At 34.5% G+C, this 26,288-nt stretch overlaps 1 protein-coding gene across 8 annotated transcripts in view; it reads right to left on the bottom strand.

Moving 5' to 3' along the window:
* Positions 1–26,288, bottom strand: part of MBNL3 (muscleblind like splicing regulator 3) — a 125,898-nt gene that overhangs the window by 27,199 nt on the left and 72,411 nt on the right. For 7 of the 8 annotated variants that reach the window (XR_006787335.1, XM_045852154.1, XM_045852153.1 and 4 more), the window contains exon 3: positions 6,817–6,981. Coding sequence is in view for 7 of the 8 variants with exons in the window: in XM_045852154.1 (XP_045708110.1) it covers positions 6,817–6,981 (165 nt within the window). In the remaining variant the exon portion in view is untranslated. Of the gene's footprint in view, positions 1–6,816; positions 6,982–10,106; positions 10,238–26,288 lie in introns of those variants that run through there. The other variant, XM_045852160.1, reaches the window with a different exon arrangement.

Genomic DNA, 26,288 nt, shown 5'->3' with positions numbered 1-26,288 from the left:
TATTCTACTTTGGACAAGTAATTGCAATCAGGTGTGAATACAGGGTCTGTTGGGCCTAAAGTTTATTCAGTGGATTTGGAGAGGGGAGCTTTATACAGGAATATAGTTTGCAAATTTTACAACCCCATTGTAAACCTATTGCTTGGGCTTCTCCAAGGCCCTTGGAAGGAGACCATGCAAATAAGTAACCCTGAGCCTTCACTAACCTCAAAATATTTTGTCAAACAAATAAATAATGGTAGTCTTTAGTTATTATATCTATTAGTAAAATCTTCTCTGATCTTTTAGAGAATGTAGTGAAATCCAGATGAAATGTGGGCTCATAGTATGGTTTCACTCCACTCACTCCTGTGATACGATTTGGTGAACTTCAGTTAATTGGCACTTCACATGGTAATAACAGTCATATTAAGAGGAGCATATTAGCCTTATAATTATATAATACCTGTTATCTACTGACTTGAATGTTTTGCAAAAATCACTTTAGAAAATATTTCACATCAACAGATTGATATGAAACAGCTAAATGTTATCATTTGTCATTCTGCAAGTAGGTAAACTGAGAAGCCCACTCAAAAATTACCATTAAAATAGACTATAATTTCTTTACTGACCATGAGACTGGTAATCTGGAATATGGACATAGTTTTCTTTTCCTCAAAATCTACAAAATGCCTTGCCCACCTTTTTCATGATAATTTTTAATAAAACAGCCATGACACTAGGGAGATAGCATGAAGACCTCAGTACATAAAATTACTTCATGTGAACTAGAAAAACTGTAATTCTGATGTGAATATGCAAAATGTACAATGCACTTTGGTGAGGGAAAGATACTATCCTTTAGTATTTAACTACTAAATCATTTAACTATTTTTCAAACTTTTTCAACAATTAAAAACTAAATAAATAGTTCAAAATTTTATTTCACTTAAAAGTGCTTTAGTCCAGTTTCCCAAAGTGATACACACCTTATAGATCCTATTTAATTAAAGAATATAATCATTGATATCTAAAAATAATATTATTTATTAATTAGTATATCTCTTTTCTTCCTATCTACTAGAACTTCCTATTCTCCCCTTTTGGTGAAGTGTTACATAATCTTCATTTCTTACTATATTAATGTCAGATAAACATGTAAGCTTGTGTATGAGAAATGTATTTGGTAAATAGAGTTATACAAATGATATAAAATGGTGGGAGGGTCCAGGCCAACGTCAGATGATTCTACCTGTGATAAAAGAAAACCTTGGAGTGGGACACATGCTTATAGCCTCTGTGGTTTGGGACACCATAACGTGGCCATGGGAATGCAAGCCATGAAAAGACATACAGCAGATCAGAGGATTTAGCATACCCCAATGGCTGAGCCAAATGTGCCAAACCAATAATCTTTATATAAATCATCAAGTGAATACACTCAACTGAGTCAAGTTTACCTGTGTGAAAACAACTGCCTCCATGTGAATCAACACATTCAAAGAGAGAAAGGAAAGAAATGTACTAGATATCAACAGGTCTTGAGTATTCAAAATGTCTAAGTCAAAAATGTTCTAATAGCCTTACAACACCATGTCCACTTTATACATACATACATTGCATCCAGCAGTGAGAATCCTTCCTCCCTGTAATGAAAGTTCCTAGTTATGAAATTGAAAATTTAAACCATTAGCTGTGTTTGGGAGCAATCCAGTATGTCTACTTTTCCTAAAATTCTTGTACAGTGCTCACATTGGCCTCACTAAATATGCTAGTGGGGGTGGGTCTTAAACTTATAATTTCTTTCCATGAGCATCAGAAATTCTCTCTTAAACAATATTGAAAAATATTAGGGGCTCACACCCTTTGTCTCACTTGCTAAACATCCTCAATAAAGCTAACGCAAGCTTTCAGAGGTGGAATTTTATACTAGCAAATGTCACTTCAGGCCTGTTAAATATGGTGAACAAACTTATCATGCTAGAGTAAGCATTCCACCCAAATTGACTAGGGGTGGCTTTTATTCATTGTTCAGTTGCACTGAACAGAATCTATTCTCTAGCTACCATCCCATTTAGGCTGACATTCCCTTTATCTGAGGGCTTATAATAAGCAAATCATACTCACTTTTCTCAAAGTAGAGGTGCTCTTCTGGTATCTTAGAAAGAGATGAAAGTATGTTTTGTGGAAAGACCTGAAGTTCAAGCCAGTGATATTGAATAGGTCTTAATATGCAACCATACAAATATCAGGACTGGAAATTTAAACAAAAGCTTGACTATTTTAGAGAAAATAATCATATTGTAGAGGGTGTAAAAAGGGGTAGACAGTTATTTGGGGAGAGTAGGTGCCATAGAAATTAAGTACAATAATATCTTACTTCTATAATAATATCAAGATCCACAATAAGGAACATTCCTTTCTAATCAAACTGGTAAATGTCACTTCATGGGGAAAATAGGGACAAGTGTAACTGAACAACAATAAAATATTTAAACAAACTGAATTACAAAACTCCTATAAGGCAGCTTTCTAGACCTCAAAAGATGATCACATTAACCATTATGGGGTTAATTTTTTGTACACAGAATAACTGCAGAAATCAATCTTTTGTCAGTTTATCACATCACAACAGGTCTCATTAAATAATCTACAAGTTAGAAAAGTGAATTCTAATTGTTTTTGGCAGGGGTCATCTAAGTAATGTCTTATATCATGTGATATGGTATAAAATAAACTGTATTCCTGTGAGTCATATCAGTCATGTTCTGCACTGAAATCTGAAATTACCCTCTCTGAAGAAATAAGGGAAATAAAATGCATTCTATTATAGAAAGCATGGAGAATCAAATTAGAATGCACAAGAGGCCAATAAAACTTCAATGTATCTTTATTGGACTCTAAAAATGCCACACCCTATTTCACAGCATGATTGATGATGTATGAAGGGTTGAGACTTGGAATGGAGAAAGTCTGCTGGAGGCTGAATAGAAAATGAATAGTCAGCCTTCTGTCTTTACCCCTACTTTACCCCAGTTGTTGATCTGATTCCCAGAAACAGGGCATTTGATTGGTGCCCTGATGCTGTCCCTTGACTTGAGAAAAGATAGATGCTCCAACTCTATAAGAAAGGCTGGGCTCAGGTGTGTGATAAAATTTGACACCCATTGTTTGCTCAGTCTGAAATTGGGACATCCACCAGAGGCTGAGAGTAGTAAGAATTGGTGAAATCTCCTTTGATTTATTCCTCATTTACTCCCATTTTCTGGATTCACCAAGCACATTAATTTCTCTGTGGCTTTGTTTAACCTGTCTCAGTATCTAGTGTATGTTCTCGTCCCTGCCCCTCTAGAAGTAGGAAGGAACTGAAATTTTTCAGTGTGTGAAAGCCCAGGAAAGAGTCTGAAGGAGTTAAACCATGTAAAGTAATCCTGTAGGCCAAAGAGGAGCTCTGAGGACTCACTGGTGATCTTCTGGGAATGAATTTATAATGTAATTAATCAACAATAAATTCCAAGGCAAATATTTTTGGCAAACTAATAATATAGCATATAAAATCTATTTATTTAACTTAAATATGTCTAGACATACTGGAAAATGAGAATCATAATGCAGAATTTTAATGACACATCAATGCCCCCACCATTTTTTTGGTGTACTGTCTATAAACATGGAATAGTTAAGGGGAGTCCTATTACACATATCTCCTTAATTCTAAAGATCGACTTTCTAATGAGATAGTCAATCTGCTATTGGCGCCTGTATTTTCTTTTTCTTTTTAAAGATATTTTATTTTTTAATATATTTTATTGATTATGCTATTACAGTTGTCCCATTTCTCCCCTTTGTTCCCCTCCACCCTGCACAACCCCTCCCACCCACATTCCCTCCCTTTAATTCATGTCCATGGGTCATACATATAAGTTCCTTGGCTTCTACATTTTCTATACTATTCTTAATAGTATAGAAAATACTATACCCCTGTCTATTTTCTACCTACCATAAGTATGCTACTTATTCCCTGTAACTTTTTCTGTCTATTTTCTACCCCCTGTCTATTTTCTACTTACCATAAGTATGCTACTTATTCCCTGTAACTTTTCCCCCTCCATCCCCCATCCACTCCTCGTCTGACAACCCTCCATATGATCTCCATTTCTGTGATTCTGTTCCTGTTCTTGTTGTTTGCTTAGTTTGTTTTTGTTTTTGTTTCTTTTTTTAGGTTCAGTTGTTGATAGTTGTGAATTTGTTGTCATCTTACTGTTCATATTTTTTATCTTCTTTTTCTTTGATAACTCCCTTTAACATTTCATATAGTAAGGGCTTGGTGATGATGAACTCCTTTAACTTCACTTTATCTGGGAAGCACTTTCTCTGCTCTTCCATTCTAAATTATAGCTTTGCTAAATAGAGTAAACTTGGATGTAGGTCCTTACCTTTCATGACTTTGAATACTTCTTTACAGCCCCTTCTTGCCTGCAAGGTTTCTTTTGAGAAATCAGCTGACAGTCTTATGGGCACTCCTTTGTAGGTAACTGTCTCCTTTTCTCTTGCTGATTTTAAGATTCTCTCCTTATCTTTAATCTTGGGTAATACAATTAAGATATGCCTTGGTGTGTGCTTCCTTGTTGGTGCCCATGTTTTCACTGGATCTAAATACTATATACATCTTTCAACTTTCAGTGCGTTTATTAATTAATCACTGATGAAATGGGTAACAAATAAAGATGACTTTTTCAAATTAGTATTTTGTTAATGGTTCAGGAAGTAGGCCAACTGGAATTAGAATGAGACACCACTGAACTAAAGTTGAGACCTGTTAGAATTCAGTAGAAAAGGGAGTTTTCAATCCCCCCTGAAAGATCAAACTACAACTTCTATTTTAAGGTAGCAGGACAAGATGAATTCTCAATAGGACAAAATTGCTTTTAAAAGAATTTATTTAAACTCCCTGATCCACAAAAATACTAGACACTGGTCCAGAATGATAATATAACCTTATTCTTTTCTGCAAAGGGAAACTCTGTGGCTAGGTTAAATTAAAACCACCATCAAATACCTGACCAGTATTCCTCAAAATTGTCAAGGTTGTGGAAAACAGGGAAAGTGGTCACAGACCAGAGGAGAGAGGGGAGACAGGATTCAAATAAATGCACTGTGGTACCCTGCATTAGACACTAAAACAGAAAGAGTACACAAATGATGAAGTCTGAATAAAGTCTGGAGTTTAGTTAATAGTGATGTGTATCCCTGACTGGTGTGACTCAATGGGCTGGGCGTTGTTCTGCAAACTGAAAGGTTGCTGGTTCAATTCCCTATTAGAGAACATGCCTGGGTTGCAGGTTAGGTCTCCCATTTGGGGGCATGTGAGAGGCAACTAATTGATATTTCTCTCACACAAGAGGTGTTTCCATCTTTCTCCCTCCCTTCCCCTCTCTCTAAAAATAAATCGATAAAATCTTTAAAAAATAGTACTGTATACTGTCACAAAGGGTATAAGCTCCTTCTTTCTCTCTGCTGCATAGAATCCCATTGTGTAAATGTACCATAGTTTTTTGGTCCACTCATTTGCTAATGGGCACTTAGGTTGCTTCCAGAAGTTGGATATTGTAAATTGTGTGGGTATGTACATTGGGGTGTATAGGTTCTTCTGGATTGGTGTTTCAGGGCTCTTAGGTTATAATCCCAGCAGCAGAATTGCTGGGTCAAAAGGAAGTTCCATTTTTAGTTTTCTAAGGAAATTCCATACTGTTTTCTACAGTGTCTGCACCAGTCTGCATTCCCACCAACAGTGTACTAGGAACTGGAGAGCATTATGCTAAGTGAAATAAGCCAGGTGGTGAGGGACAAATACCATATGATTTCACCTTTAACTGGAACATAATCAATAAAAGAAAAAAGCAAACAAAATATAACCAGAGTCATTGAAATTAAGAATAATCTAACAATAGCCAGAGGGGAGGGGACAGTGAGGGGAAAGGTTTTCAGGAACTACTATAAAGGACACATGAACAAAACCAAGAGGGAGGGTAGAAGCAAGGGAGGGAGGTGAGTTTGGAGGGGGTGGTGGGGAAAAAATACAAGACAAGTGTAATTTAACAACAATAAAATAATTTAAATTAAAAAAGTTGAAATCAGGAAAAAATAAAAATAAAAATAAAAAATAGTACTGTATAAATGTCATTTTCTTAGTTTTGACAAAATACCATGGAAATATACGATATTAACAGTGGGGGAAACTAGGTGAAGGATAATATGGGAACTCTTTTACTACTTTGCAATTTTTCTTTAAATCTGAAATTATTTCAAAATAAAAAGTCTATTAAAAAGTAACAATAAAGCCACCATCAAAGACTGTTTGAAATCCTAGAATTTGCATATTTACATAATGTAATAATAATCAAACCTCCTCTTCATTTTAAAATGCCCCTATTCCTTTATTAATATTCTTCTATAAACAGAACTCATGCTTAAATACAACCCAGATTTTATTTTATTTTTTTGATAGGTGGCAAGTTTTAATAGGAGAATTTATACACATATATGAAGCTTGTCTTCAGCGGCCACAGACGAGTAGACTTCCACACAGCACCATAGAATTGTAAAAGTTTATACAGAGGCCTTAACTGAGCAACCCAGATTTTAAACTGAACACACTTGATGCCTCCCTTCACATGCAAGACAGCTTTGTAGTGTCAATGAAAATATTAGCTTGTTTCCTAAATCCTCCTGTAACCAACTTCTCAAAGACTCTACAAGGTAATTCCAACGTAGATATATCTTCTTTTAAAAAATGCACACATACAATTTTTCAAAGTCAATGTTGTGACTTACGAGTGGTGGCATTTGACCATTTTGGAGCATAAACTGCATCTGCTGGGCAAACATGGCTGCGGCAGTCTTTTGTTGAATCAAATTGTTCCGTCCATTAATTTCCAGCTGTGTTTTTAAGTGTGGAGGAGGGTGAAGGTATTTGCAGTTGTCTCTAGCACACCGACCCTAAAAGTGAAGAATTAGACAAATTTTCATTAATGTCTCTAAAAATATAATATGACTAAGAATAATAAGAGTGTATCAAACAATCAAGAAAATTGAGGGAGCCCTAGCTGGTGTGGTTTAGTGAATTGAGTGCTGGTCTGAGAACCAAATGATCGCTGATTCAATTTCCAGTCGGGGCACATGCTTATGTTGTTGGCCAGGTCCCAGTAGGGGGTGTGCAAGAGGCAACCACACATTGATGTTTATCTCCCTCTTTTTCTCCCACCCTATCCCTCTCTCTAAAAATAAATAAAATCTTAAAAAAGAAAAGAAAAAATGTTATTTATTTAAATGATCATGTATTAAATGAAAAAATTCTATTGATTTTATATTGTTCTACTGAAACCTACTTACAAGCATACACATTGCCTCTCAAAAGAAGTAACAGCAATTTTAGAATTACAAATTATATGTACCAGGTTGCCTGGTTCCCACAACCATTACAGACCTATTAAAGGCTAGGAACTATCGGAAAGAGCTACATATGAGCCACATCTAGATAAACTGAGTATTAACCAGATATTAGCATATTAATGGCAAATTCCCCACACTCTTCCTTTTAGAGTTCAGTCTTTATAAAAACAAATAGTCTGCATTATTTTCTCCTTCAATATTGAACCACCTATGAGTATCAATGTGTGTGTGTGTGTGTGTGTGTGTGTGTGTGTGTGTACAAAGAGCATCTTTAAAATCTTGTGTACAAGTTTTAATTTAAATTTGGGATGTAGACAAGAATTTTTAAAAAATCTATAATAAACCATTTCCTGAATATATTGAAGGCAAAATTAATGAGGCTGAACATAGACCCCATTGCAGAGGGCCAGATAAGTACACATACACCCATTATAGTCAGCACTGATATACATATACAGGGCAACGACTTTGGAGCAAAACAACACTAAGTTCAAATAGGCAGGAAGGTGGGAGGAGTGAGGAATAATTTTCTTGTGCATCGGTCTCAAGAAAACTTTCAAATTTTAATTTTCAAAAGATGAATGGAGAAATAGGCTCAACAATCACACCATTGTTCTGAAATAGCCCACTAAGATAACTTGTTTACCAGAATCATTACATTTAGGGCTGAAACAGATTTTAAGGAACATCTTGTGCAACTTTATCTTACAGAGAAAGAGATGAGGTGGATTGCTCTAATTAACAAGCAGCACAGTAAGGACAGGAGCCAAGTTTTGAGATTCTCACTACCCAATATGGATTTTCAGTTCAAATGACTCTTCCTCTGTAAAAATTTTCCTGAGCCCATTTCCCCACCCCCACTACCATTTATCTCTCCCTCTTTTGTGCCTCCAGCTGTACCTTGTACTCAGTTTTATGGTTGAACTTATCACTGTGTACACTGTGATAAATTGTTTGCATGCCTATCTCCCCATTAGACTTTGAGCTTATCTAAAGGCAGGGTTATATCTTCCTCATCTTTGAATCTCCAGGAATGTTTCTTATGCCTGGTTAATACTGGCCACTCCATAAAAGTTTGCTGAATGAATGAATAAACTTTGTGAAAATAATCTTACAGGGCTTAACACTAAGTCTGCCTTAGAAGCCGAATTCTTTCTCTTGCTATTTCGTTCATAAGGTCTTTTATCTTCCTCCAAGATCATAGCCAACACATGACTGAGGTTGTTCCTGGTTGTCTGTTGCAAATGAACCGTTATTCTTTCTATTCAGGCCCAGAAAATAATTAATTTGTATCTTTTATATTTTTGCTTTTGTTTTTTTGCTATGAATATATACTCAGAGGTGTACATGACCATATGGCTGAAAAATTCTGGTAATTTAGTATAACTGAACCAGAAGTGTCAGGAATCCATGAGGCACACAGAAACTAACTCTGGTCTAATTCCAAGAGTATGTAGTCACAAGAACCCCCAGGATATGGGGCCCCACAGAGCTGAGTAAAGGAACCTGCAACAGATTATATTTAAAGAGCATCTAGGCCTGCCCAAGGGGAGCAGTGTATTTCCGGGTCTGGCTTAGAATACACAGCTTTCTCAAGCTGCTCAACCCCCACCCTACATTTCTCTGAACAAGCTGCAAGTCAAATTCCCAGAAGCTACTTGGACAAAGGTGGAATAACTGGCTTTGGGATAATCACATAGGTGGGGCCTTCTTGTGGATCTCTATTGCATATACTGACTTCTAACAAGAAAAATGTTCCCCTGTACTTCAAGACACACATTTAGCTGCATTCGTATTAAACATTTATTTTGAAATAATTTTTACTCGAAAAATTTTGAAGGGCTAATAACAAAAAATTATAGTTGCTGTTCACAGTGAAACTAAGTCTGCCTCACCACTACTCCAAATATGCTTCTTGCCCCCTCCCTAATCCCCCTGCTGATCTAATCAAATACCTTCAATCACTTTAGAAAAATATTAACTGAATATCTGTTCAATAATAAGCTCCTCAAGCATCTCCATTTACAGAACAGCCAATAGGAATGAAATTAAAACCCAGAGATAATTGAAGTATACTGGTACTAAGTTACCAAAAGTCAGAGGCATTTCTGATGTAAGTATTCATGGAAGTTGTCTTTAAAGTAGTTAATGGCAGAACATAAAATGTCATTAAAATACAGGGGAAAAAAGGAAAGAAAAAAATGGCATTCGATTTGTTATTCCAGGAAATAAAATACACATAAAATCATGCAACTTCAAAATCTACTTGCTACATAGAGTTTGTTATGAAGCAACATAAAAGGTTATTTCTTTTGGCCCTTAGTGAGTTAAATCTGCTCTTAGGGTTCCCTTGCTTCCCTTTTCTAGATACCCAATCCAGTCACCTACCAAAGCAATTTAGAACAAAGACAAGGGGGACACCAGCTACTTGCACTCTTTCTTTCAGACTAGGGCTTCTCCCTGGAATCCTGGCTAGGGTTGCCAAATATATCAAAAGAAAATACAGGACTCCCAATCAAATTTGAAATTCAGATAAACAGCAAATAACTTTTTAGTATAAGTATGCTCAATACAATATATTATCTCTCAACCCTCTCCCCATTTATTCTTCTACCCTGGTGAATTGAGCTAAATAGAGTCAAATTCTCCAAAACTCAATTTACTTCCTTTACCTTAAAGTTGTAAGCCGCCCTGTCCATGGAATCAGCCCAGGTTCTATTTGGCCTTCAGTTAGTTGCCCAGAGCAAACCAGAAGGCACGCTCAGTCCCAGCTTACCTGACCAGCTACAAGGAATTTAAGGAAGTTGACTGTTGGGGAAAGCAGTTTTTTATTCCATGGCTCCTCCCACAAAAAGCTTCACAAGGCTTCCAACCCTGTCAGCCACTCAGCTTTCCCACTCGGAGTGGTGCAAGTGTATATTCAAATGACTTTGATGCCTGCCAGAACTCCTCCTTTAGGTTAGGGCAAAGACAGGCATGGTGAGTGACCACCAAGTGTAACTACTGACTCTAAATTTTTACAAAATTTTTGAACTTATAAACTACTACAGGGAGAAGATAAGACTTTTATGTTTTTAAGGTTTTTACATGAGTGTGGAAAGGTGAGGAGGGCAGATTAACTTTTTACAAGCTTCTCTGTGGAATACTAAAATTCAAGCAACAGTCATCCATTGAAGTCCAGGAAAATGACTGCTTAAGCATCATTTTTCTCTATGCACAGATAAAATCTATGCAGATACATATTCAAAACATGCAAAATTAGCATGAATAGCCATTATTTGCATAGATTTCTTTTTCACTCAACCTTTGATTATGCATATTAAAAGACAGGGAGAAGTAGAGGGGCATGGTTAATTCTAATGAACAAAATAATATGTTCAGGAAAAATGGCAACCCATAATAGCTCCACTTAACAGAATATGTATATCACAAAATGGTAATTTTAAACATTTAAGAATTAGTTTCTAGACAGAATCTTGAAATTATTTTTTATTCATTAAGAATAAAGACTTCTTCACTTGAATTATTAAAGATTAATAATTAGTACAGTCAGAAAGAATGAAATTGTACTACATTGAAGAAGCTTATATGATAATAAACATGTCAGATCACAGAGATCATTTAGTCCAGAATTTACCAGAGTATGTACCACAGGCCACTATTCCCAAGAAGCCTTAGAAACTGAGTTTCCTGGTTAAATACTTGCAAGAAATGGCAAAGTATACTCTTCTTTTGGAGACTGACAACCCACTAGAGCATTGTAAAGGTTGTCTCTTATCTGTCCTACAGTGAAAAAAAAAAACAACTGCTTACTCTTATTAACTCAGCATTTCCCAACATAGCTTAATCACAGAAACTCTCCTTCTTTTTTCATAAAACACCTTTTAACGTATCTCATTAGAGTATCCTCATGAAAATACTGATTTATTTCAACTCCCTCCTACTAAAGTTCAAACCAAGCCCTGTAGCATTTTATAAGTCAAGTTAGTTTTGCTTCATACTTTTCATTTCTATTTCTCCCCTAATTAGGAAAATATAGTAAACTCCAAATAACTGGATCTTCCATTCAAATGACATTTAACATTTTTCTTATACAGTAAGTCCTCATTTAACGTTGTTAGGTTCTTGGAAACTGAGCATTTAAGTGAAACAATGTATAAGGAATCCAATTTTGCCAGAGGCTAACTGATGTAAAGAAGAGTTAAGTTCCTATGGCATATTTCTGATCACAAAAACATCACCATACTTCTAAAAAAAGACACTGAAAAACTTCTAATAATAAACACGAAAACAAATGGGAGCTATACATACATGTAAGAAAGATGAAGAAAAAACAAGTGAGGGGATGCTTTTCCAGTATCCTTATTTTAGTTCAGGATCTGAGGTGGCCAGAGCCTCTTCCAGCAGCTCAGGGAACAGGGCAAGACCCACCCTGGACAGGACACCTTTCCATCATAGGGTCACTCACACCCCATACTCACTCAGACTGGGACCATGTAGACATGCCAGTTCATGTCACATGCATGTCTTTGGGATGTGGAAGGAAACTGCAGTTTCTGTGGAAGGAAACCCACACAGACATGGGGAGAATACACAAACACCACAGAGATAGTGGCCCTGGCCAGGAATCAATTTTTCCCCCTCATCAACTTTAAAACAAAATGAAATTATTTGAAGATCTGCTTACTTGATTTCCCCAAAACTAACAAGATGGTGGGTTTTTTCCTATGATTGCTACAGAGAAAGATTCCACAATCATCTTCCCAACAATGCTGGCAAAAGCTGTAAGTTCTGTCAGATATTTGCAAATGGCCACTGGGGCTTTCTTCTTTTATTTGAATCTTTGTCAAGCAACTTCTGAAGTTACAATTTCGAGTCTTCTCTGTCAAACTGGATTTCTCTGTCAAACTATGACTTCTGTCCCTTGAACCCAAGCCAGTTACCTTAGGTTTCCCATGACTTAAGGGTCTCAAGTGAGTTTTAACTGCATTAAAACTTGGGAAGTTAAGAATGTATTTGGCAATCCCCTCAATTCCTAAGGGTCTTAGCTTTGCACTCAACTTAAACCTTGGGTTTTCCACTTGGCAAAATTAAATTTCCTGTCTTTAAGTAAAAAGCAAGTTAAAAAGAAGAGTTGAATTTACACAAATATCTTGCAAAATTGTAAGGACAGTATAAGGTGAGAAAGGTACTGATTATTTTTCAGATTTTAACAGCTTATCTTTGCAGGGTTCAACATGCTGCTAAGAATAAATTAAATAATTACAACTCTATACCCAGACACCCCTCTACCTAAAGGTTATATAAAGGGCAGGTATAGTTATTGATTTACCTCTTCATTTTGAAATTAGAAGCACGAAGATGAAAATCAGTCTCTCTTTTGCTAAACATACATCTTCTTTCAGATGAAGAAAATTAGAAGTATGACATCAAAATGGCTATTTACAGGGTCTGCTAAACTCCTGAGTGTGAAATCATGTTTCAAACCCCAAACAGAGCAAAATGAATCCACTTTTTAAAAAGTATTTTCCTCATGCTCCTACCCAACTACCAAGCTAACACCAAATGTGCAATTTCCAAGCGGAAAGTTTTACTTGTGACATGGACTGTTATTAAAATATTTTGAGGCACAGAGTACATCTACATTTTGTTAATTGTAATATATTTTTATTACCAAAAAAGTCTTGTTGAAACCTTTGTGCTAACTTGTTATTAAAACTGTAGGCATTTTAAAGTATCAGACAACCACCCCACCACCAAAAGCTCCAAACTCCAAATGTATTTTGTATTTAAATAAAGTGGGTTTTTTAACCAAGTGGTTCTTCAAAGCATCATCTGAAAATTAGGCAAACTTTGTTTTGTTCTGGAGACATAAAAGATTGCAATTTATTGATATAAATATTTTTTTCTTTTAAAAATAAAGATCTATTTTGCTTAGCCTGAATATCTACCAAGTATATTAAGTTTCATTCAGAATGTCTCAGAGATTTGAATGGAATTGACAAAGTTCTAGATAAAATTACTATGATTACTTTTTAAAACATATACAGGGTCAAGCAGAAGTAATGCCTGCTTGAGTGTGGTTGGTAGGGTAATAATATGGATGTAATAATTTATAGTTTTAATTTGAACATGTCACTTAAAATGTCACATGGTGTGCTTGAGTGTGACATTGTTATGTTACAGAATTACATGCTTACTTTTTTTGTAATAAAAAGGGGTGGTATTTGCCCTGGACCCTGTATATTTTTAAATGATCCCCTCTCACTCTAACTTAGTAAATATAGTAACTTTATTAAGCTCACCTGCTTTCAGTGAGAAGTTAATATTTGATGATGATGAAACTGTTCCTGGTATTTAAAGAACTAAACAAGGCTATCCACAAACAATGTGACTAGAAATGGGGTTAGTTTAAAGAAGATAAAATGATAAGTGGAGGTTTATGTTTTAAAATAAATCTATCCTTCAACCATAAAGTCTCATACTCTTACAGAGAAGAATGTGAAATATGACCTCTACTAAAGAATGTCTATCTCCAAATCTAAAACAAGGAAAAATAAAGCAAAGCAAAGAACAGAAAAAGTTAATTAGTAATTTTAAAATCTGTTCATTGAACTCCTCAAGTCAGTTTCAACAACTGGAACAAGAGCTATTGGGAGAATAATGTGCTTGTAAAGGTGTAGTGTTCTTTAAAAACATATACCCTCTATATTAACCACAAAAAGGTTTTAAGGGTCATAGTGACAGTTTAATTGGTGCCTTTTAATTAGTGGACTCCTTATTTTAGTGAGGAAAAAATAAAATGGATCTACTCTAGCTTAATTGTGCCTTACCTGAAAATTAGAATAAAATTAGAAAGCTTCAGAAAATATGTCTTTCTGAAAAATAAAAAGTCCAGTTTGTGTTTTTTACATGAGACAAATAAAATTTAATTCTAGAAAAATATATTTTATAAAGTGATATAATGAAATAAAGGTAGTGTAAAATATTGTGCCAAAGTTTTAAACTTATTTTTGTACTAAATATAACTGGACCATTTAACTGGTTTTATTTTGTTTCATGTTTTACATTGACTTTATATGCTAGACTCTAGTATATGAGATCAAATGACCCTTTAGAAGTGAACTAATTCTGACCATTTATGAGTGTGCTGGAGAAAAATTGTATATACTGTTTTAGTTTATGTTACTTGGCATGTGACAATTAATGACATGAATTTAGAGACTAGGTTGAGGCCTCCATAAAATTATATTTTCCATTAATATCTTGAAAATGGTCATAATGACAAACCCCTTTAAGGGATTCATAGAACTCTGTGATCTGGTTTGCATGTTTTTTTCCACACTGAATTCACCTGAATAATAACAACTGGCTTTATTATGTATTTATCATGTGCTAGACACTGTTCAAAGTGCTTTATTTACATTACCTCATTTAATCTTCACAATAAACAGCCTTAGGAGGCCAGTGTTTTACTGAGGAACTGAGACACAGAGAGTTACAGAAACACATACAAGGTGACAGATCTAACGAAGCAGAGCTGGAATTAGAACTGAGGTGCTTTGGGCTTGGAGCTCACATTCCTAACCAGCAAACTATTACCCCACAATACTTTGACATTAACTAACCTGAGAAATGAACTAGTTCAAATATTTTTACTGTCCAGGCCACTATTTCCCCTTTAAGATTATGACAAATATTTTACATCAATTGGCTGTTAGGTATATCTAGAAACTATTTAAAATTTATGGAAAATACAATGTTTTTGTTAAGTATCTAGGGATCTTGGACAACTTGAAAAAGAATAAGACAAGGTAATTGAATGGCCTTTCTTTTTTTACAGCACATCCACCTGAATAATCACAGCTAACTTTATTGTGTACTTACCATGTGCTGGGCACTGTTCAAAGTGCTTTATATGCATTAAGTCTTTCATCCTCACTGAAGCAGAGCAATTAGTACGAACCCATCCTCTCTTAGCTCAGCTTTTTATTAAATGTTTGTGCAGTAGAATTTTGCCAGTTCATTTGGGATAAGAACTGTCTGTCATATTATCAGGAGTTGGGTTAGGAGAATTTAAACACAAACAACCATGACCTAACAAAAGAACAGTCCAGCAAAACCCAATGGACATAGAGAATGGATGGAAGTGGGGTTCAGTGAAAGAGTTTTGGTTGTGTGCATTTTGTGACTGTCATTACCACACTAAAAGAAGAATCTTTTAAAAACAAAGTAATGGCATTTAGGAGCAGGTTTACTCAGACCACACATGTCCGAGTGTTGAAGCTTCAACACTATCACAGAGAAAATCTCCAAAGACAAAAGATCAACCTTTATCACAAAGTAGTACAAAGTGTTCTTTTGAAGCATTTCATTCCACTAAGAGCACAGGCAAATGAGAATTCACATACGCTACACAGACCACTTCACAAAAGACTACAAAACCAAAAACTCAGTAGTAGTGATTTGATTTAAGTGAGCAGAGAATGTATATACTTTGAGATGCTGTGAAGTAGGGTGATGATTTGTGGGCCTGGGAACTAGAATTTGATTTTTTCAGTGCTTCAAATGTATGCTATAAACAAGAGTTATGTTTATTTCTTTTTTATATTGCCAATTTATTTATGGTTAAGTATATATTACTAAAGACTTCACATACAAATCAATATATGGATACATCAGGTAAACACTTCAATAATATAAACACTTCAATAATATAAACACATTAATTCTATTCAATATAACTTATCATTTAGATTTTTTTCCACAGCTTTCTAAAAACAAGGTGTTATAGATATTTGCTAATGATAGTAGGGAACCTGGATCTTATAAAAAGTAATTGGAAAATTGAGCATGCAGAACCCAAAAGCATACTTATACTTTTAAAGACAATATGATAGAGAAAATAACATTAATAACAAATCCTGTGTTGAAATGAATCAACTGTTTGGAATCACGTCATAGGCTATTAATACTTTGACTTTTCATGTATTTGTTCCTAGAAAAAGCAGGAATAAGTCTAAATTTTAATATAAATTCAGTATTTTATTAAAGAGAATGCTAGACTGGGATTTAAGTGCCCTGGGTTCTGATTACCTTTAGATCATGGTTAATTCCAATTCTGTTAATCAGTTTTTCTGGGAATAATTTCTGTCCCTATATACCTCAGAGGTTCTTTGAATTAATAAAAAGAAAAAGTGAAATTTAGTATTTTTGAAAATAACATTAGTACAAAATGTAAAAATATTATATTTATTTCTCTTTGTTAGTTCTTTAAATAGAATTAAAACTGTTACTGTGAATTAAGTATTAAAAATATGACAGATTACAAACTATGTTTTACCACTTTACCTCTCCACAAGAGTAATGAATTATTATATGAGTAATTCTTGATATTGTGAGTAGTATAAATTTCCATGTGCCTAGAGAGGGAACTTACACAATGTTAAAGAACCAAGGACATTTCTCGTCTTAGAACTGAATTTTGTTAAGCAGTTGCTGCTCCCACAGCTCAGTGGTATGATAGGTGAAAGAACAGAGGATAAAGAAGCCGATTCAGGCTTTAATCTTATCCTTGCAAATAACTGAAAAGATAAAAGAATTATTGCTCCCTTTTCAACTGGCAATAAGCCAGTGCTTACTTAGGGAGACACATTTATCTAATCAAGAGACACATTTCTACCATCACAATCTTCTTACTTTAAGGTCTCTCATAATGAAAATTCACTTTAGAATCATAATGAATAAATATTCATTATTTAAAGTAAGTTTTGGAGCATCACACTTTGTAGCTGATACATTTAAAATTTTTTATTTTTCCAATCTGGTGTTATATTTTATTTATAACATGTATTAATCAAGCAAGTAATGTTTTCCTGGTAAGTTAGGAGGATAAAACAAAACAAATAATAGACAATGAGATGTTAATGATGCTTAAAATGCTAACAAGTAATTAATTTTAGCAAAAAGATTTTGAATACTATTTATGTAAATTGGTGAAATATTAAAATTGAATCTCATTATAAAACTGTAAGTTTTTGAACTAATTTTTCCTTTTATAATTTTTTCTCAGTATGCCAACCACTTAAAAGCCAAGACTGACTCATATAAATGTGAAACATGTTTGAATGTATAGCATATATGTACATACATATGTATTTCTATTAAAAACTAATAAATATATAACACACATTATAAATATAAAATACACATTATAGCTAATACACACACAATACATATTATATCTATGTATACACTTTTATGTCCCCACACTTATTGCATACAAAATTTTGAAAGGCCACTTGTAGCAGCTAGAAACACCTACAACAGTGCTCTTGGGGTATTAAAAAGTTACTAATATTTCTAAAGGGTTATAATAAGAAAAATACGTTTTTTCTTTTTAGTTTCATACATTTAGACAATGATGTTATTCTTGCCCAACCACCTATGATGTAATGCTCCATAAGAAGTTTCTATATGCTCCACAAAAATAGGGTTCTGTGGTCAAAGAATTTTTAGACATGTTGGGTTAAACATTTAAACTGCTGTTTTTTGTGCAGTATGTTTCAGAGCCTTATCTCTAATTAAGACTTATTAGCCAATAAAGCATTGTGGTACTTCATGGGGGTGAGAAACATAACAAGCTTCTCAAACTTTCTGAAGATATAATCTTCCAGGAAAGGTACCACTTTCTTTCCATCAGATCTGAACATAAACAACAACTCAAGAATCAGGCTATTTTAAAAAAACAATGTAGGGAAAAAAGAATGAAAAAGCATTGAGGGACAAACTGCTGAGAATTCTAAAACTGAGAAATATACTCCTTTGTTGATACTTTTCTGGACTGGCATGGTTTTCTCTAAACCAATGATTTTCAAACTTTAGTGTTCATCAGAATCATCAGCAGGGCTTCTTAAAACACAGACTCTCAGACCTACCCCCAGAGTTTCTGATTCAGCAGTTCTGGGGTGGGACCTGCGAATTTATATTTCTAACAAGTTCCCAGGTAGAGCTGGTGCTGCTAGTCTGCCAACAACTCTGAGAAGCTCTGCTCTATAGGGATACTATCTCATCCAACAATGGATATCTTGTTTACTAAGCATTTTCTTATGTTACTGATAACTCAATTTCTAAAAGGTCAAGTGATTTTGATGTCTTGATTCCATGACATCAGTAATGATGTTAGCAGTCATATAAAAGAATGCCAATCCAAGTAATGAACAACAACAAAAAGAAATAAAATGAAAAGGACTAGGCTTCTCAAAATTCTACTCCACTACTCCTCAGAAACATTCGTTTTCTGTTTACAGAGTAGTGAGTGCTATTAAATATATAAGAGCTTTGTTGGACATGTTACTTACATTTGCTCTACAAATCTCCCTAGAGTGTTTTTCTAAATGTTCTCTATGTGCCCAAATTTAAGCAGATAAAGGATTTCATAGTAAATTATCCTCAATTTTCCAATAAATTAATACCTTTACTTACTGCACAAACCATACTAAATTGTAAGCATTATCTTTTCTCCTTACTTCCCACCCCCACCAAAATATGTGGGAAAAGACAAGCAAAAAGGGAAATACTTTTCACATCAACTAAGCAAAAAATCCAGTGCTGATCATGGCATTTCAGCATGGACAAACAGAAGCTGAAGTATCAATAGATTCCCAGACCTCAAAGCAAGCACTGAATCCAAAGTTCATCTGTTGTACCCTGCAGGGATGCAGTAAGAGAGCAGTACATCTTCATACAACACTATATCCTTTTAAATGTAAAGAAAACACGTCTAAAGAGTTCCAAGTATTCTTTATTCTTTTGTTTATGCTTTAAGAGTAGTTTCAGCAGCACTTGGTTTACTTGTGAATATCGCTGGAAGCCTATTAAAACTGAAGCCCCCAGTTTGCATTACTGGAATGCCTGCAATACATTAACACGTCAAAATGAAAAAGAAAAAAAAAACACTGAGATAGCTTAGTAGCCTGCAAATAAGAAATACAGAAACAGAATTATCTCTTTCCCTTGCTCTTTCTCTAATTATGCAACTACATTCTTCCAGAAAACCTTGAAATAACTTACAAGAAAGAAATATTTCCAGTAAGATCATTATCATGAGCCTGAAGAGTAAGAGGGATATAATGGTGAAGGTGGGATAAGAGCAACAAATACATAAAAAAACATCAAAAATCTAGACTAAGTTGAATTGTTTCCGCTGAGCAGTAGCTCTGAGCTTTCTGGCAACCATAGTAAATAGGACATGTATAAAAGAAAGCATACTGGTTAATAAGCACCTCTCTGTAGAAAGATACTGTGGAAGACATAAAGAAAAACAGAACATGGAATCTGCCCACAAGGAGTTTACATATCTTATCTCTCCTGAAATTGCAGAAGCATAAAGAATGTTGCTGGAAGGGGCTCTAGTACTTGGCTTACTGGACAGAAATCAAAGAAACAACTGTAGTTGAACAACAAGATAAAAAAATAAAATAATAAAATAAAAATAAATAAATAAACATCCATAATAAAAAAGAGACACTGTGTGGTAGAAATCAAAGATGACTAGGAGTGCATTTAGTGGTGCTATTGAGGAGTAGGAGCAAGGTTGATAGGAAGAATAACAATTCCCTGAGCCATAATTAAGCATAGCCCTTCTTCACTTTTGCTTCAAGAAAAGATGAGGATTTTATAGTGGAAAATGAATAATAAAACTGAAATAAATAATTGTATCTTTGGGGAGTCTTACTTTCTCTTTCACATTTTTACTAGTATGTTATTTTATTCATTACATCCTCATCCTAGTTTTGTTTCAAATATGTTATTATTGGAGCTGAAATATTTCAAAATGAAAAGCTTTTCTTAATAGGTGTCTCCAAACTTTTTTCTTTCTTTTCTTTTTTTCTCTTTTCTTTTCTCTTTTCTTTTCCTCCCCCCTCCTCCCTCCCTCCCTCCCTCCCTCCCTCCCTCCCTTCCTTCCTTCTTTCCTTCCTTCCTTCCTCTTACTTTCCTTTTTCTCTACAATCTCCAACTTGGAAGTAATATCACCTTTTCTTATGTTTCTTTGGCGGGTAAATAGGAAAATTGGGGGAGAAACAAGTGAAATATGATTAAATATGTCTTATCACTAATATTTCAAAGATGCAGTAAATGACATATATCATCTGGGTGAGCTCTTCAGAATTTGGAAAAGTGTGAGAGTCTTGGTTTAGTTTTAGGTGTCAGTAGTCTATTAACACATGCAAGTCACAATTATATATATTATTAAAATATTAATGACATCAGTTGAATGCTGCTAAATAGTTAAAATCATTTTAAGCTTCTTTTAAAAATGTCATTGAATATATTGGGGTGGCATTGTTTTATAAAAGTATATATGTTTAAAGTGTACAATTCTATAATATATTATCTGTATATTGTATTGTGTGTTCACCACCTCAAGATAATTCTCCTTACATCACCATTTATTTCCCCTGTATCCTCTCCTATCTCCTCCCAACCCCCTTACCCTCTGATAATCACTGTATTTTGTCTGTGTCTACAAGTTTTCTTTTTTGCTTAATCCCTTCACTTTTTTCACCCAGCCTCCAGCCTCCTTCCCCTCTGACAGCTGTCAGTCTGCTCTCTCTAGCTGTGATCTATGAGTCTGTTTCTATGTTTTTTACTAGTTTATTTTGTTCATTAGATTCCACACATAAGTGAAACCATATGGTATTTGTCTTTCCCTGCGTGGCTTACTTCACTAAGCATAATACTCTCCATGTTCACCCATGCTGTTCCAAAGGGTAAGATTTCCTTCTTTTTTTGTGACTGGCTAGTATTTTATTGTGTAAATGCACCACAGCTTTTCTATCCACTCTTTTACTGATGGGACTCTGTCTGAAGAAAACTGAGGTAGTGTTATTTACAAGAGCCAAGATTGTTTCTTTCCTTATTTTTCTAAAATGTCCCAGGTAACTTTCCTGTATCTGAAAGCAGAATCAGTTATGCAAACCTGAATCATATTTTGATTACTGAGGACTGCTCTCAAGGCCTCAGGGTCATGTGTTATGAAAAACAGAAATAACTATGCAGAAATGGAGAAGAAGATGAAAATGGTATAAAAGACTGAGCTAATAGCACACTCCAAGATGTAGCTAATAAGTCTAGAGATTATTTTTAAAATAACACCTTGAAATTACTTTCCCATTTTTTATTTACTCATTATTTTAAAAGTAGATTGCTTAGATTAATTTCTAGTTATTGAGGGCCCTATTGAAGTTTATTTAAAATGTCAATCCATGAGCTCTCTCTATGAGAATTTTTCTTTGCCTTTCTATGATCAAACTTATTGGACTTTGAAAATATCACTACACATTCAGAGTGATAGCTAGTAATTAAACTTCAAATATATTTTTATTAGAGTAGGCAGTCACCTTTTACAGAAAACACTTTCCTGCATATTATGATTTTATACTTGACTCAGAATGACCTTATTAACACTAAGCTTGCTTCCAAGAATACCTTGATTAACAAGCTAGCCATCTGCTGTGAAATTCAATTTCAAACATTTTAAGGCAAAAAATAATGCTTGAATATTACTTTATTATCACAATTATTACTCTAAAATAATATTTAGCAATGGCCACTCAGCAAAAGTTTTAAAAATCCATATATAGGGTAAAAGTATTCAAAATGCAACAGTTGGAGAGTATTCAAGGGTGTCTGTCCAAAGAAAATTTCTATAATGCTAAGCAACAATTAAATTCTCAAAGATGAGCAGTCTGTAGGTCATCAAATCTAGGTTAAAATGTGGTTGAATGAGGAAAGTAGGCAAATAAATGTGTACAATTTTCATTCACATTTAAGTAAAAATGGAACTGGGAGTAGAAGTATAAATGCAGATGGAGGGATGACTGGGTACCTTACAGGGGACCCCATATTTAGTTTCCCTTTCTCAAACTGATTTAATAAGCTCATGTTTCAATACAATTTGAAAAATCCTAATATGTGCTATATGTGTTAGCCACAAAAGATACAGTGGTAAACAAGACAGCTTCTAATGTAAAACCAAAGTAAGTATGTCAGATCAGATATTAAACACAACAGCAGTAGGCTGGAATAGAATGTTAATCACCTCTTACTTAACTACATTGATTTGAGCAGTATTTCAACTTCATCACTGGCTTTCCCCTCCCACTGCCACCAGCTAATTTAAATTCTTATTATTTCATACCTTCAATACTTAAACAGCTGTCTCACAGGTCCCCCTCTTGCCAGCCTCTTTGCTCTACCAACTCTTGCATAGACTAATGATGTCAACTATTAAAACACTGTCAGATCACTCAGATTTACAAAATAAAGTTTAAACTCCACGATGACTTTTGAGGCTACTTCTCTGCCAACACAAGCTCTATGCTTTACAGACTGACTTAACACTCAACTCCCCAAATACACATCAAAGTTTCCTCCCTCTATCTTTGTTCAGGGTAGCCAATGTCCCTGGAATATCTTCCTATCCCTTTTTCAAAGAAAACCTCAAATAGCATATCTCACAGGAATGCATCTTTAATCACCACAGCTGGTTGTAATCCCAGCCCCTGCCTCTCCCCTTTGACTTTTTAGCAGTTAGTTGTACCTGGTTTATGGCAAATAACACAAACAGCCTCATAGTAAGAGATCAGGCAGGGACTATGCCTTCCATATGTTGTATTGTGCACAATACTGACCCCTGTGCTCAATAAGTAAGAGATTTCAATAAATGTTTGCTGAATGAATCATTTCTTTGGGGAATTGAACATATAGAATGCTGAATGGATTTAACAGGACTTTCAGCATTAAATGACCCTTGACATTTATAAAAGCCTTGTAGTAAACCACAACCAATAGTCCTACAAATTGAGCACTGCTGCTTGCCCTTGTATGAAGAGAAACAGAGGTAGTAGTATTCCTATGACTTCCTCAAGGCCACACAAGGAGCCCTTGTTAGAGTTGTTGTTACAAGGCAGCATTTTCTGTGTTTATGCCACTTGTTGGTACCATGCTTTGTTTCATATAGTTCCACGGTTACACCTGCAGTTCACCCAAGAAAGAGGCATTTATCAAGGCTACTTTTAAGGCTCCTTAGAAATATAAGATAATAGCCCAAAATGTATACAAAAAATATTATTCAGCCACAAGAAATGAAAGCCTGCTCTTTGTGACAATATGGATGATATCATGAGGGCATTATGCTAAGTGAAACAAACCAGACACAGAAAGATAAGTATTGTATGATTTCACTTATATGAGGAATCTAAAAAGCTCAACTCAGAAACAGAGAGTAAATGGAGGTTACCATGGCCTGAGGACTGAGAGAAATGGGGAAATATTAGTCAGAGGTTACAAATTTCCAGTTAAAACAAGTTCTGAGGATCTGATATACAGGAAGGTGACTATAGTGAACAATACAGTATTATACACTTGAAAGTTGCCAAAGGAGTGGATCTTAAATGTTCTTACCACACACAAAAATAGAAAAGGTAATTATATGAGGTGATAGAGGTGTTAACTAACCTTATTGTGGTAATCATTTTGCAATAAATACTTGTATAAAATTATCATATTATACACCTTAAATATACACAATGCTATATTCAAGTATATATCAAAAAAGTTGGAAAAATAAATCCCTCCTCTAGTTGGATAACAGCAAAATAAAAATGTACAGATAAGATTTTAAATTATTTCACTTGTTTTGAACTTGAAATTAACTTGTTTATAAATAGAATGCTTTCCTGGTTAACAGAAAGTGAAATAACCAGGAAATTGCAAAAATGCTAGAGATTATATTTTTACAAAAAAAGGAAAAATTTAAGTTCATTTAATGGAGCATGTTATAAGCATAAACATTAACAACAAAAAACAACTTCTGGGATAGGTGTTCATCAAACATTTAACAGAAGAACATAGAGCTCTTGAAGATATAAACAGCCTCAAATTGTTACTTCAATGTTCTTCTCTTCCACAAATAAGATGAACAAAAATTTTAAGGCAATGTGACAATGTGGTCATAAAAAATGTCACTTTAAAAAATGTAGTCTCCAAAAAGTATTTGGAAATGAGTAAAAGATGATTGATACTACAATGCTGCCTACTCAATGTACCTAGACACATACTGTATAAAAGATAGGTGAAGTGTTTAGAGTAACAGAGAAAAATGTTTTTATTTGCATTTTTTTAGATTTGAATGACACTTTATTTTTTTCCTTTTTATTGAATTTATTGGAGTGACACTGGTTAACAAAATTATACAGGTTTCAGGTGCACAATTCTACAACATATCATTTGCACACTGTACTGTGTGTTCACCACCCCAAGTGAAGTTTCCTTTCATTACAATTCATCTCCCCCATCCCCTCCTCTACCATCCCCACTCTTCCCCTGCAGAAGTCACCACACTGTTGTACATGTCTATGACTTTTTCTCTTTTTTCTTTTTTGCTCAACCTCTTTTTATTCCTTCCAGTTCCCCAAACCCCCACCACAGCTATCAGCCTGCAATCCATGAGTCTGTCTCTACTGTTATACAGTTAGTTAGCAAAACACAGCTGATACATAGGCTATGTCTTAGTTTAGGGAATTTGTCACATTTAAAACACCTTTAAAACTTACATCACTGTGGACTCTACATTTTCAAACTAATGGATGGTTTTTAGAGTGTAGACAATGTCTTCACTATCCAATGTCTACCTACAAGAACATGGATAGGAACAAAAAGCTAAGTTCTTTTCTATAAATTTCCAGTGGGAAAATAAAAAGTTGAATTTCAATAGAAAAAGATATGCACAGTTGTGATAGACATAGTCCAACTTAAAATATACATTTAAATTCCTATGATCAAAATTGATGAATCCTATAAGCATATGTACTTCACTAAATAACAGATTAGACATGACACCAGGAAATATTATACAAACTCATTATGAACAAGACTTGAAAAAATAATTTACTCTAACTCTAGTGACAATATGGTTAATCCAAATAGTGGATATTATTTAGAAAAGAAAAGGTTAAAGAAAAAATGGAATCGTTTTTTGACTTTTAAAAAAACAATATCAAGAAACATGGGGAGAAAGTGTAAGTTAAACTTGTAATTACACCTAGCAGTAAAACTTGACCGGGTGGTAAGAATTGAAGGCACAAAAATAAAAACACTGAAAGCCTAAGTAGGATTGCAAATCTGCATTAGACAACAACAGCAACAACAACAAAAACCATAAATTTAAGAAAATAAAGACTGAGTACATGGTCAAGGAAATACAGAGAAAATGAAAAGATTATTTAGAGATACTGAGGAAATAGATGACAAATATTCCTCTAGCCAGGATTGTCCAATATTTTGGCATCTCTGGGCCATACTGGAAGAAGAAGATGTGTCTTGGGCTACACATTAAATACACAAACACTAATGAAAACTGGTGAACAAAAAAAAGAAGCTTTACATAAATTTATGATTTTGTGTTGGGCCACATTCATAACCATCCTGAGCCTCATGACCATGGATTGGATACCCTGAACCCTATACATCAAAAATCAAGCAGCAGACTGAGGTAGAGGAAAATGGGGTAACCTCAGGGATGCTACAAGAAGAAAGATAATATGTAAAGGCAAAAAGATCAGTAGGTGGATGATGCTCTATAAATTAAGTCACGTTCCTAAAAGAACTAATTATTATTTCCAGATGCACAGGAGTACTTTATATCCACATTTCATAAAATCTTAAAATAGAGAAAAAGACAATATTTATAATGACTTCATATGGCTATGTGACATGAAGAGAATTATTTAATGATCAAGTAGGATCAGGTATATATTTCCTTAACATGTAAGAGTTTATTGCAAACAAGA

Source organism: Phyllostomus hastatus, unplaced genomic scaffold (genome assembly GCF_019186645.2).
Source record: "Phyllostomus hastatus isolate PE091 unplaced genomic scaffold, TTU_PhHast_1.1 phas_contig_90, whole genome shotgun sequence".
Lineage (NCBI taxonomy): Eukaryota > Metazoa > Chordata > Mammalia > Chiroptera > Phyllostomidae > Phyllostomus > Phyllostomus hastatus.
Note: the sequence above shows the minus strand (reverse complement) of the source record. Positions and strands in the feature narration are given on the sequence as shown.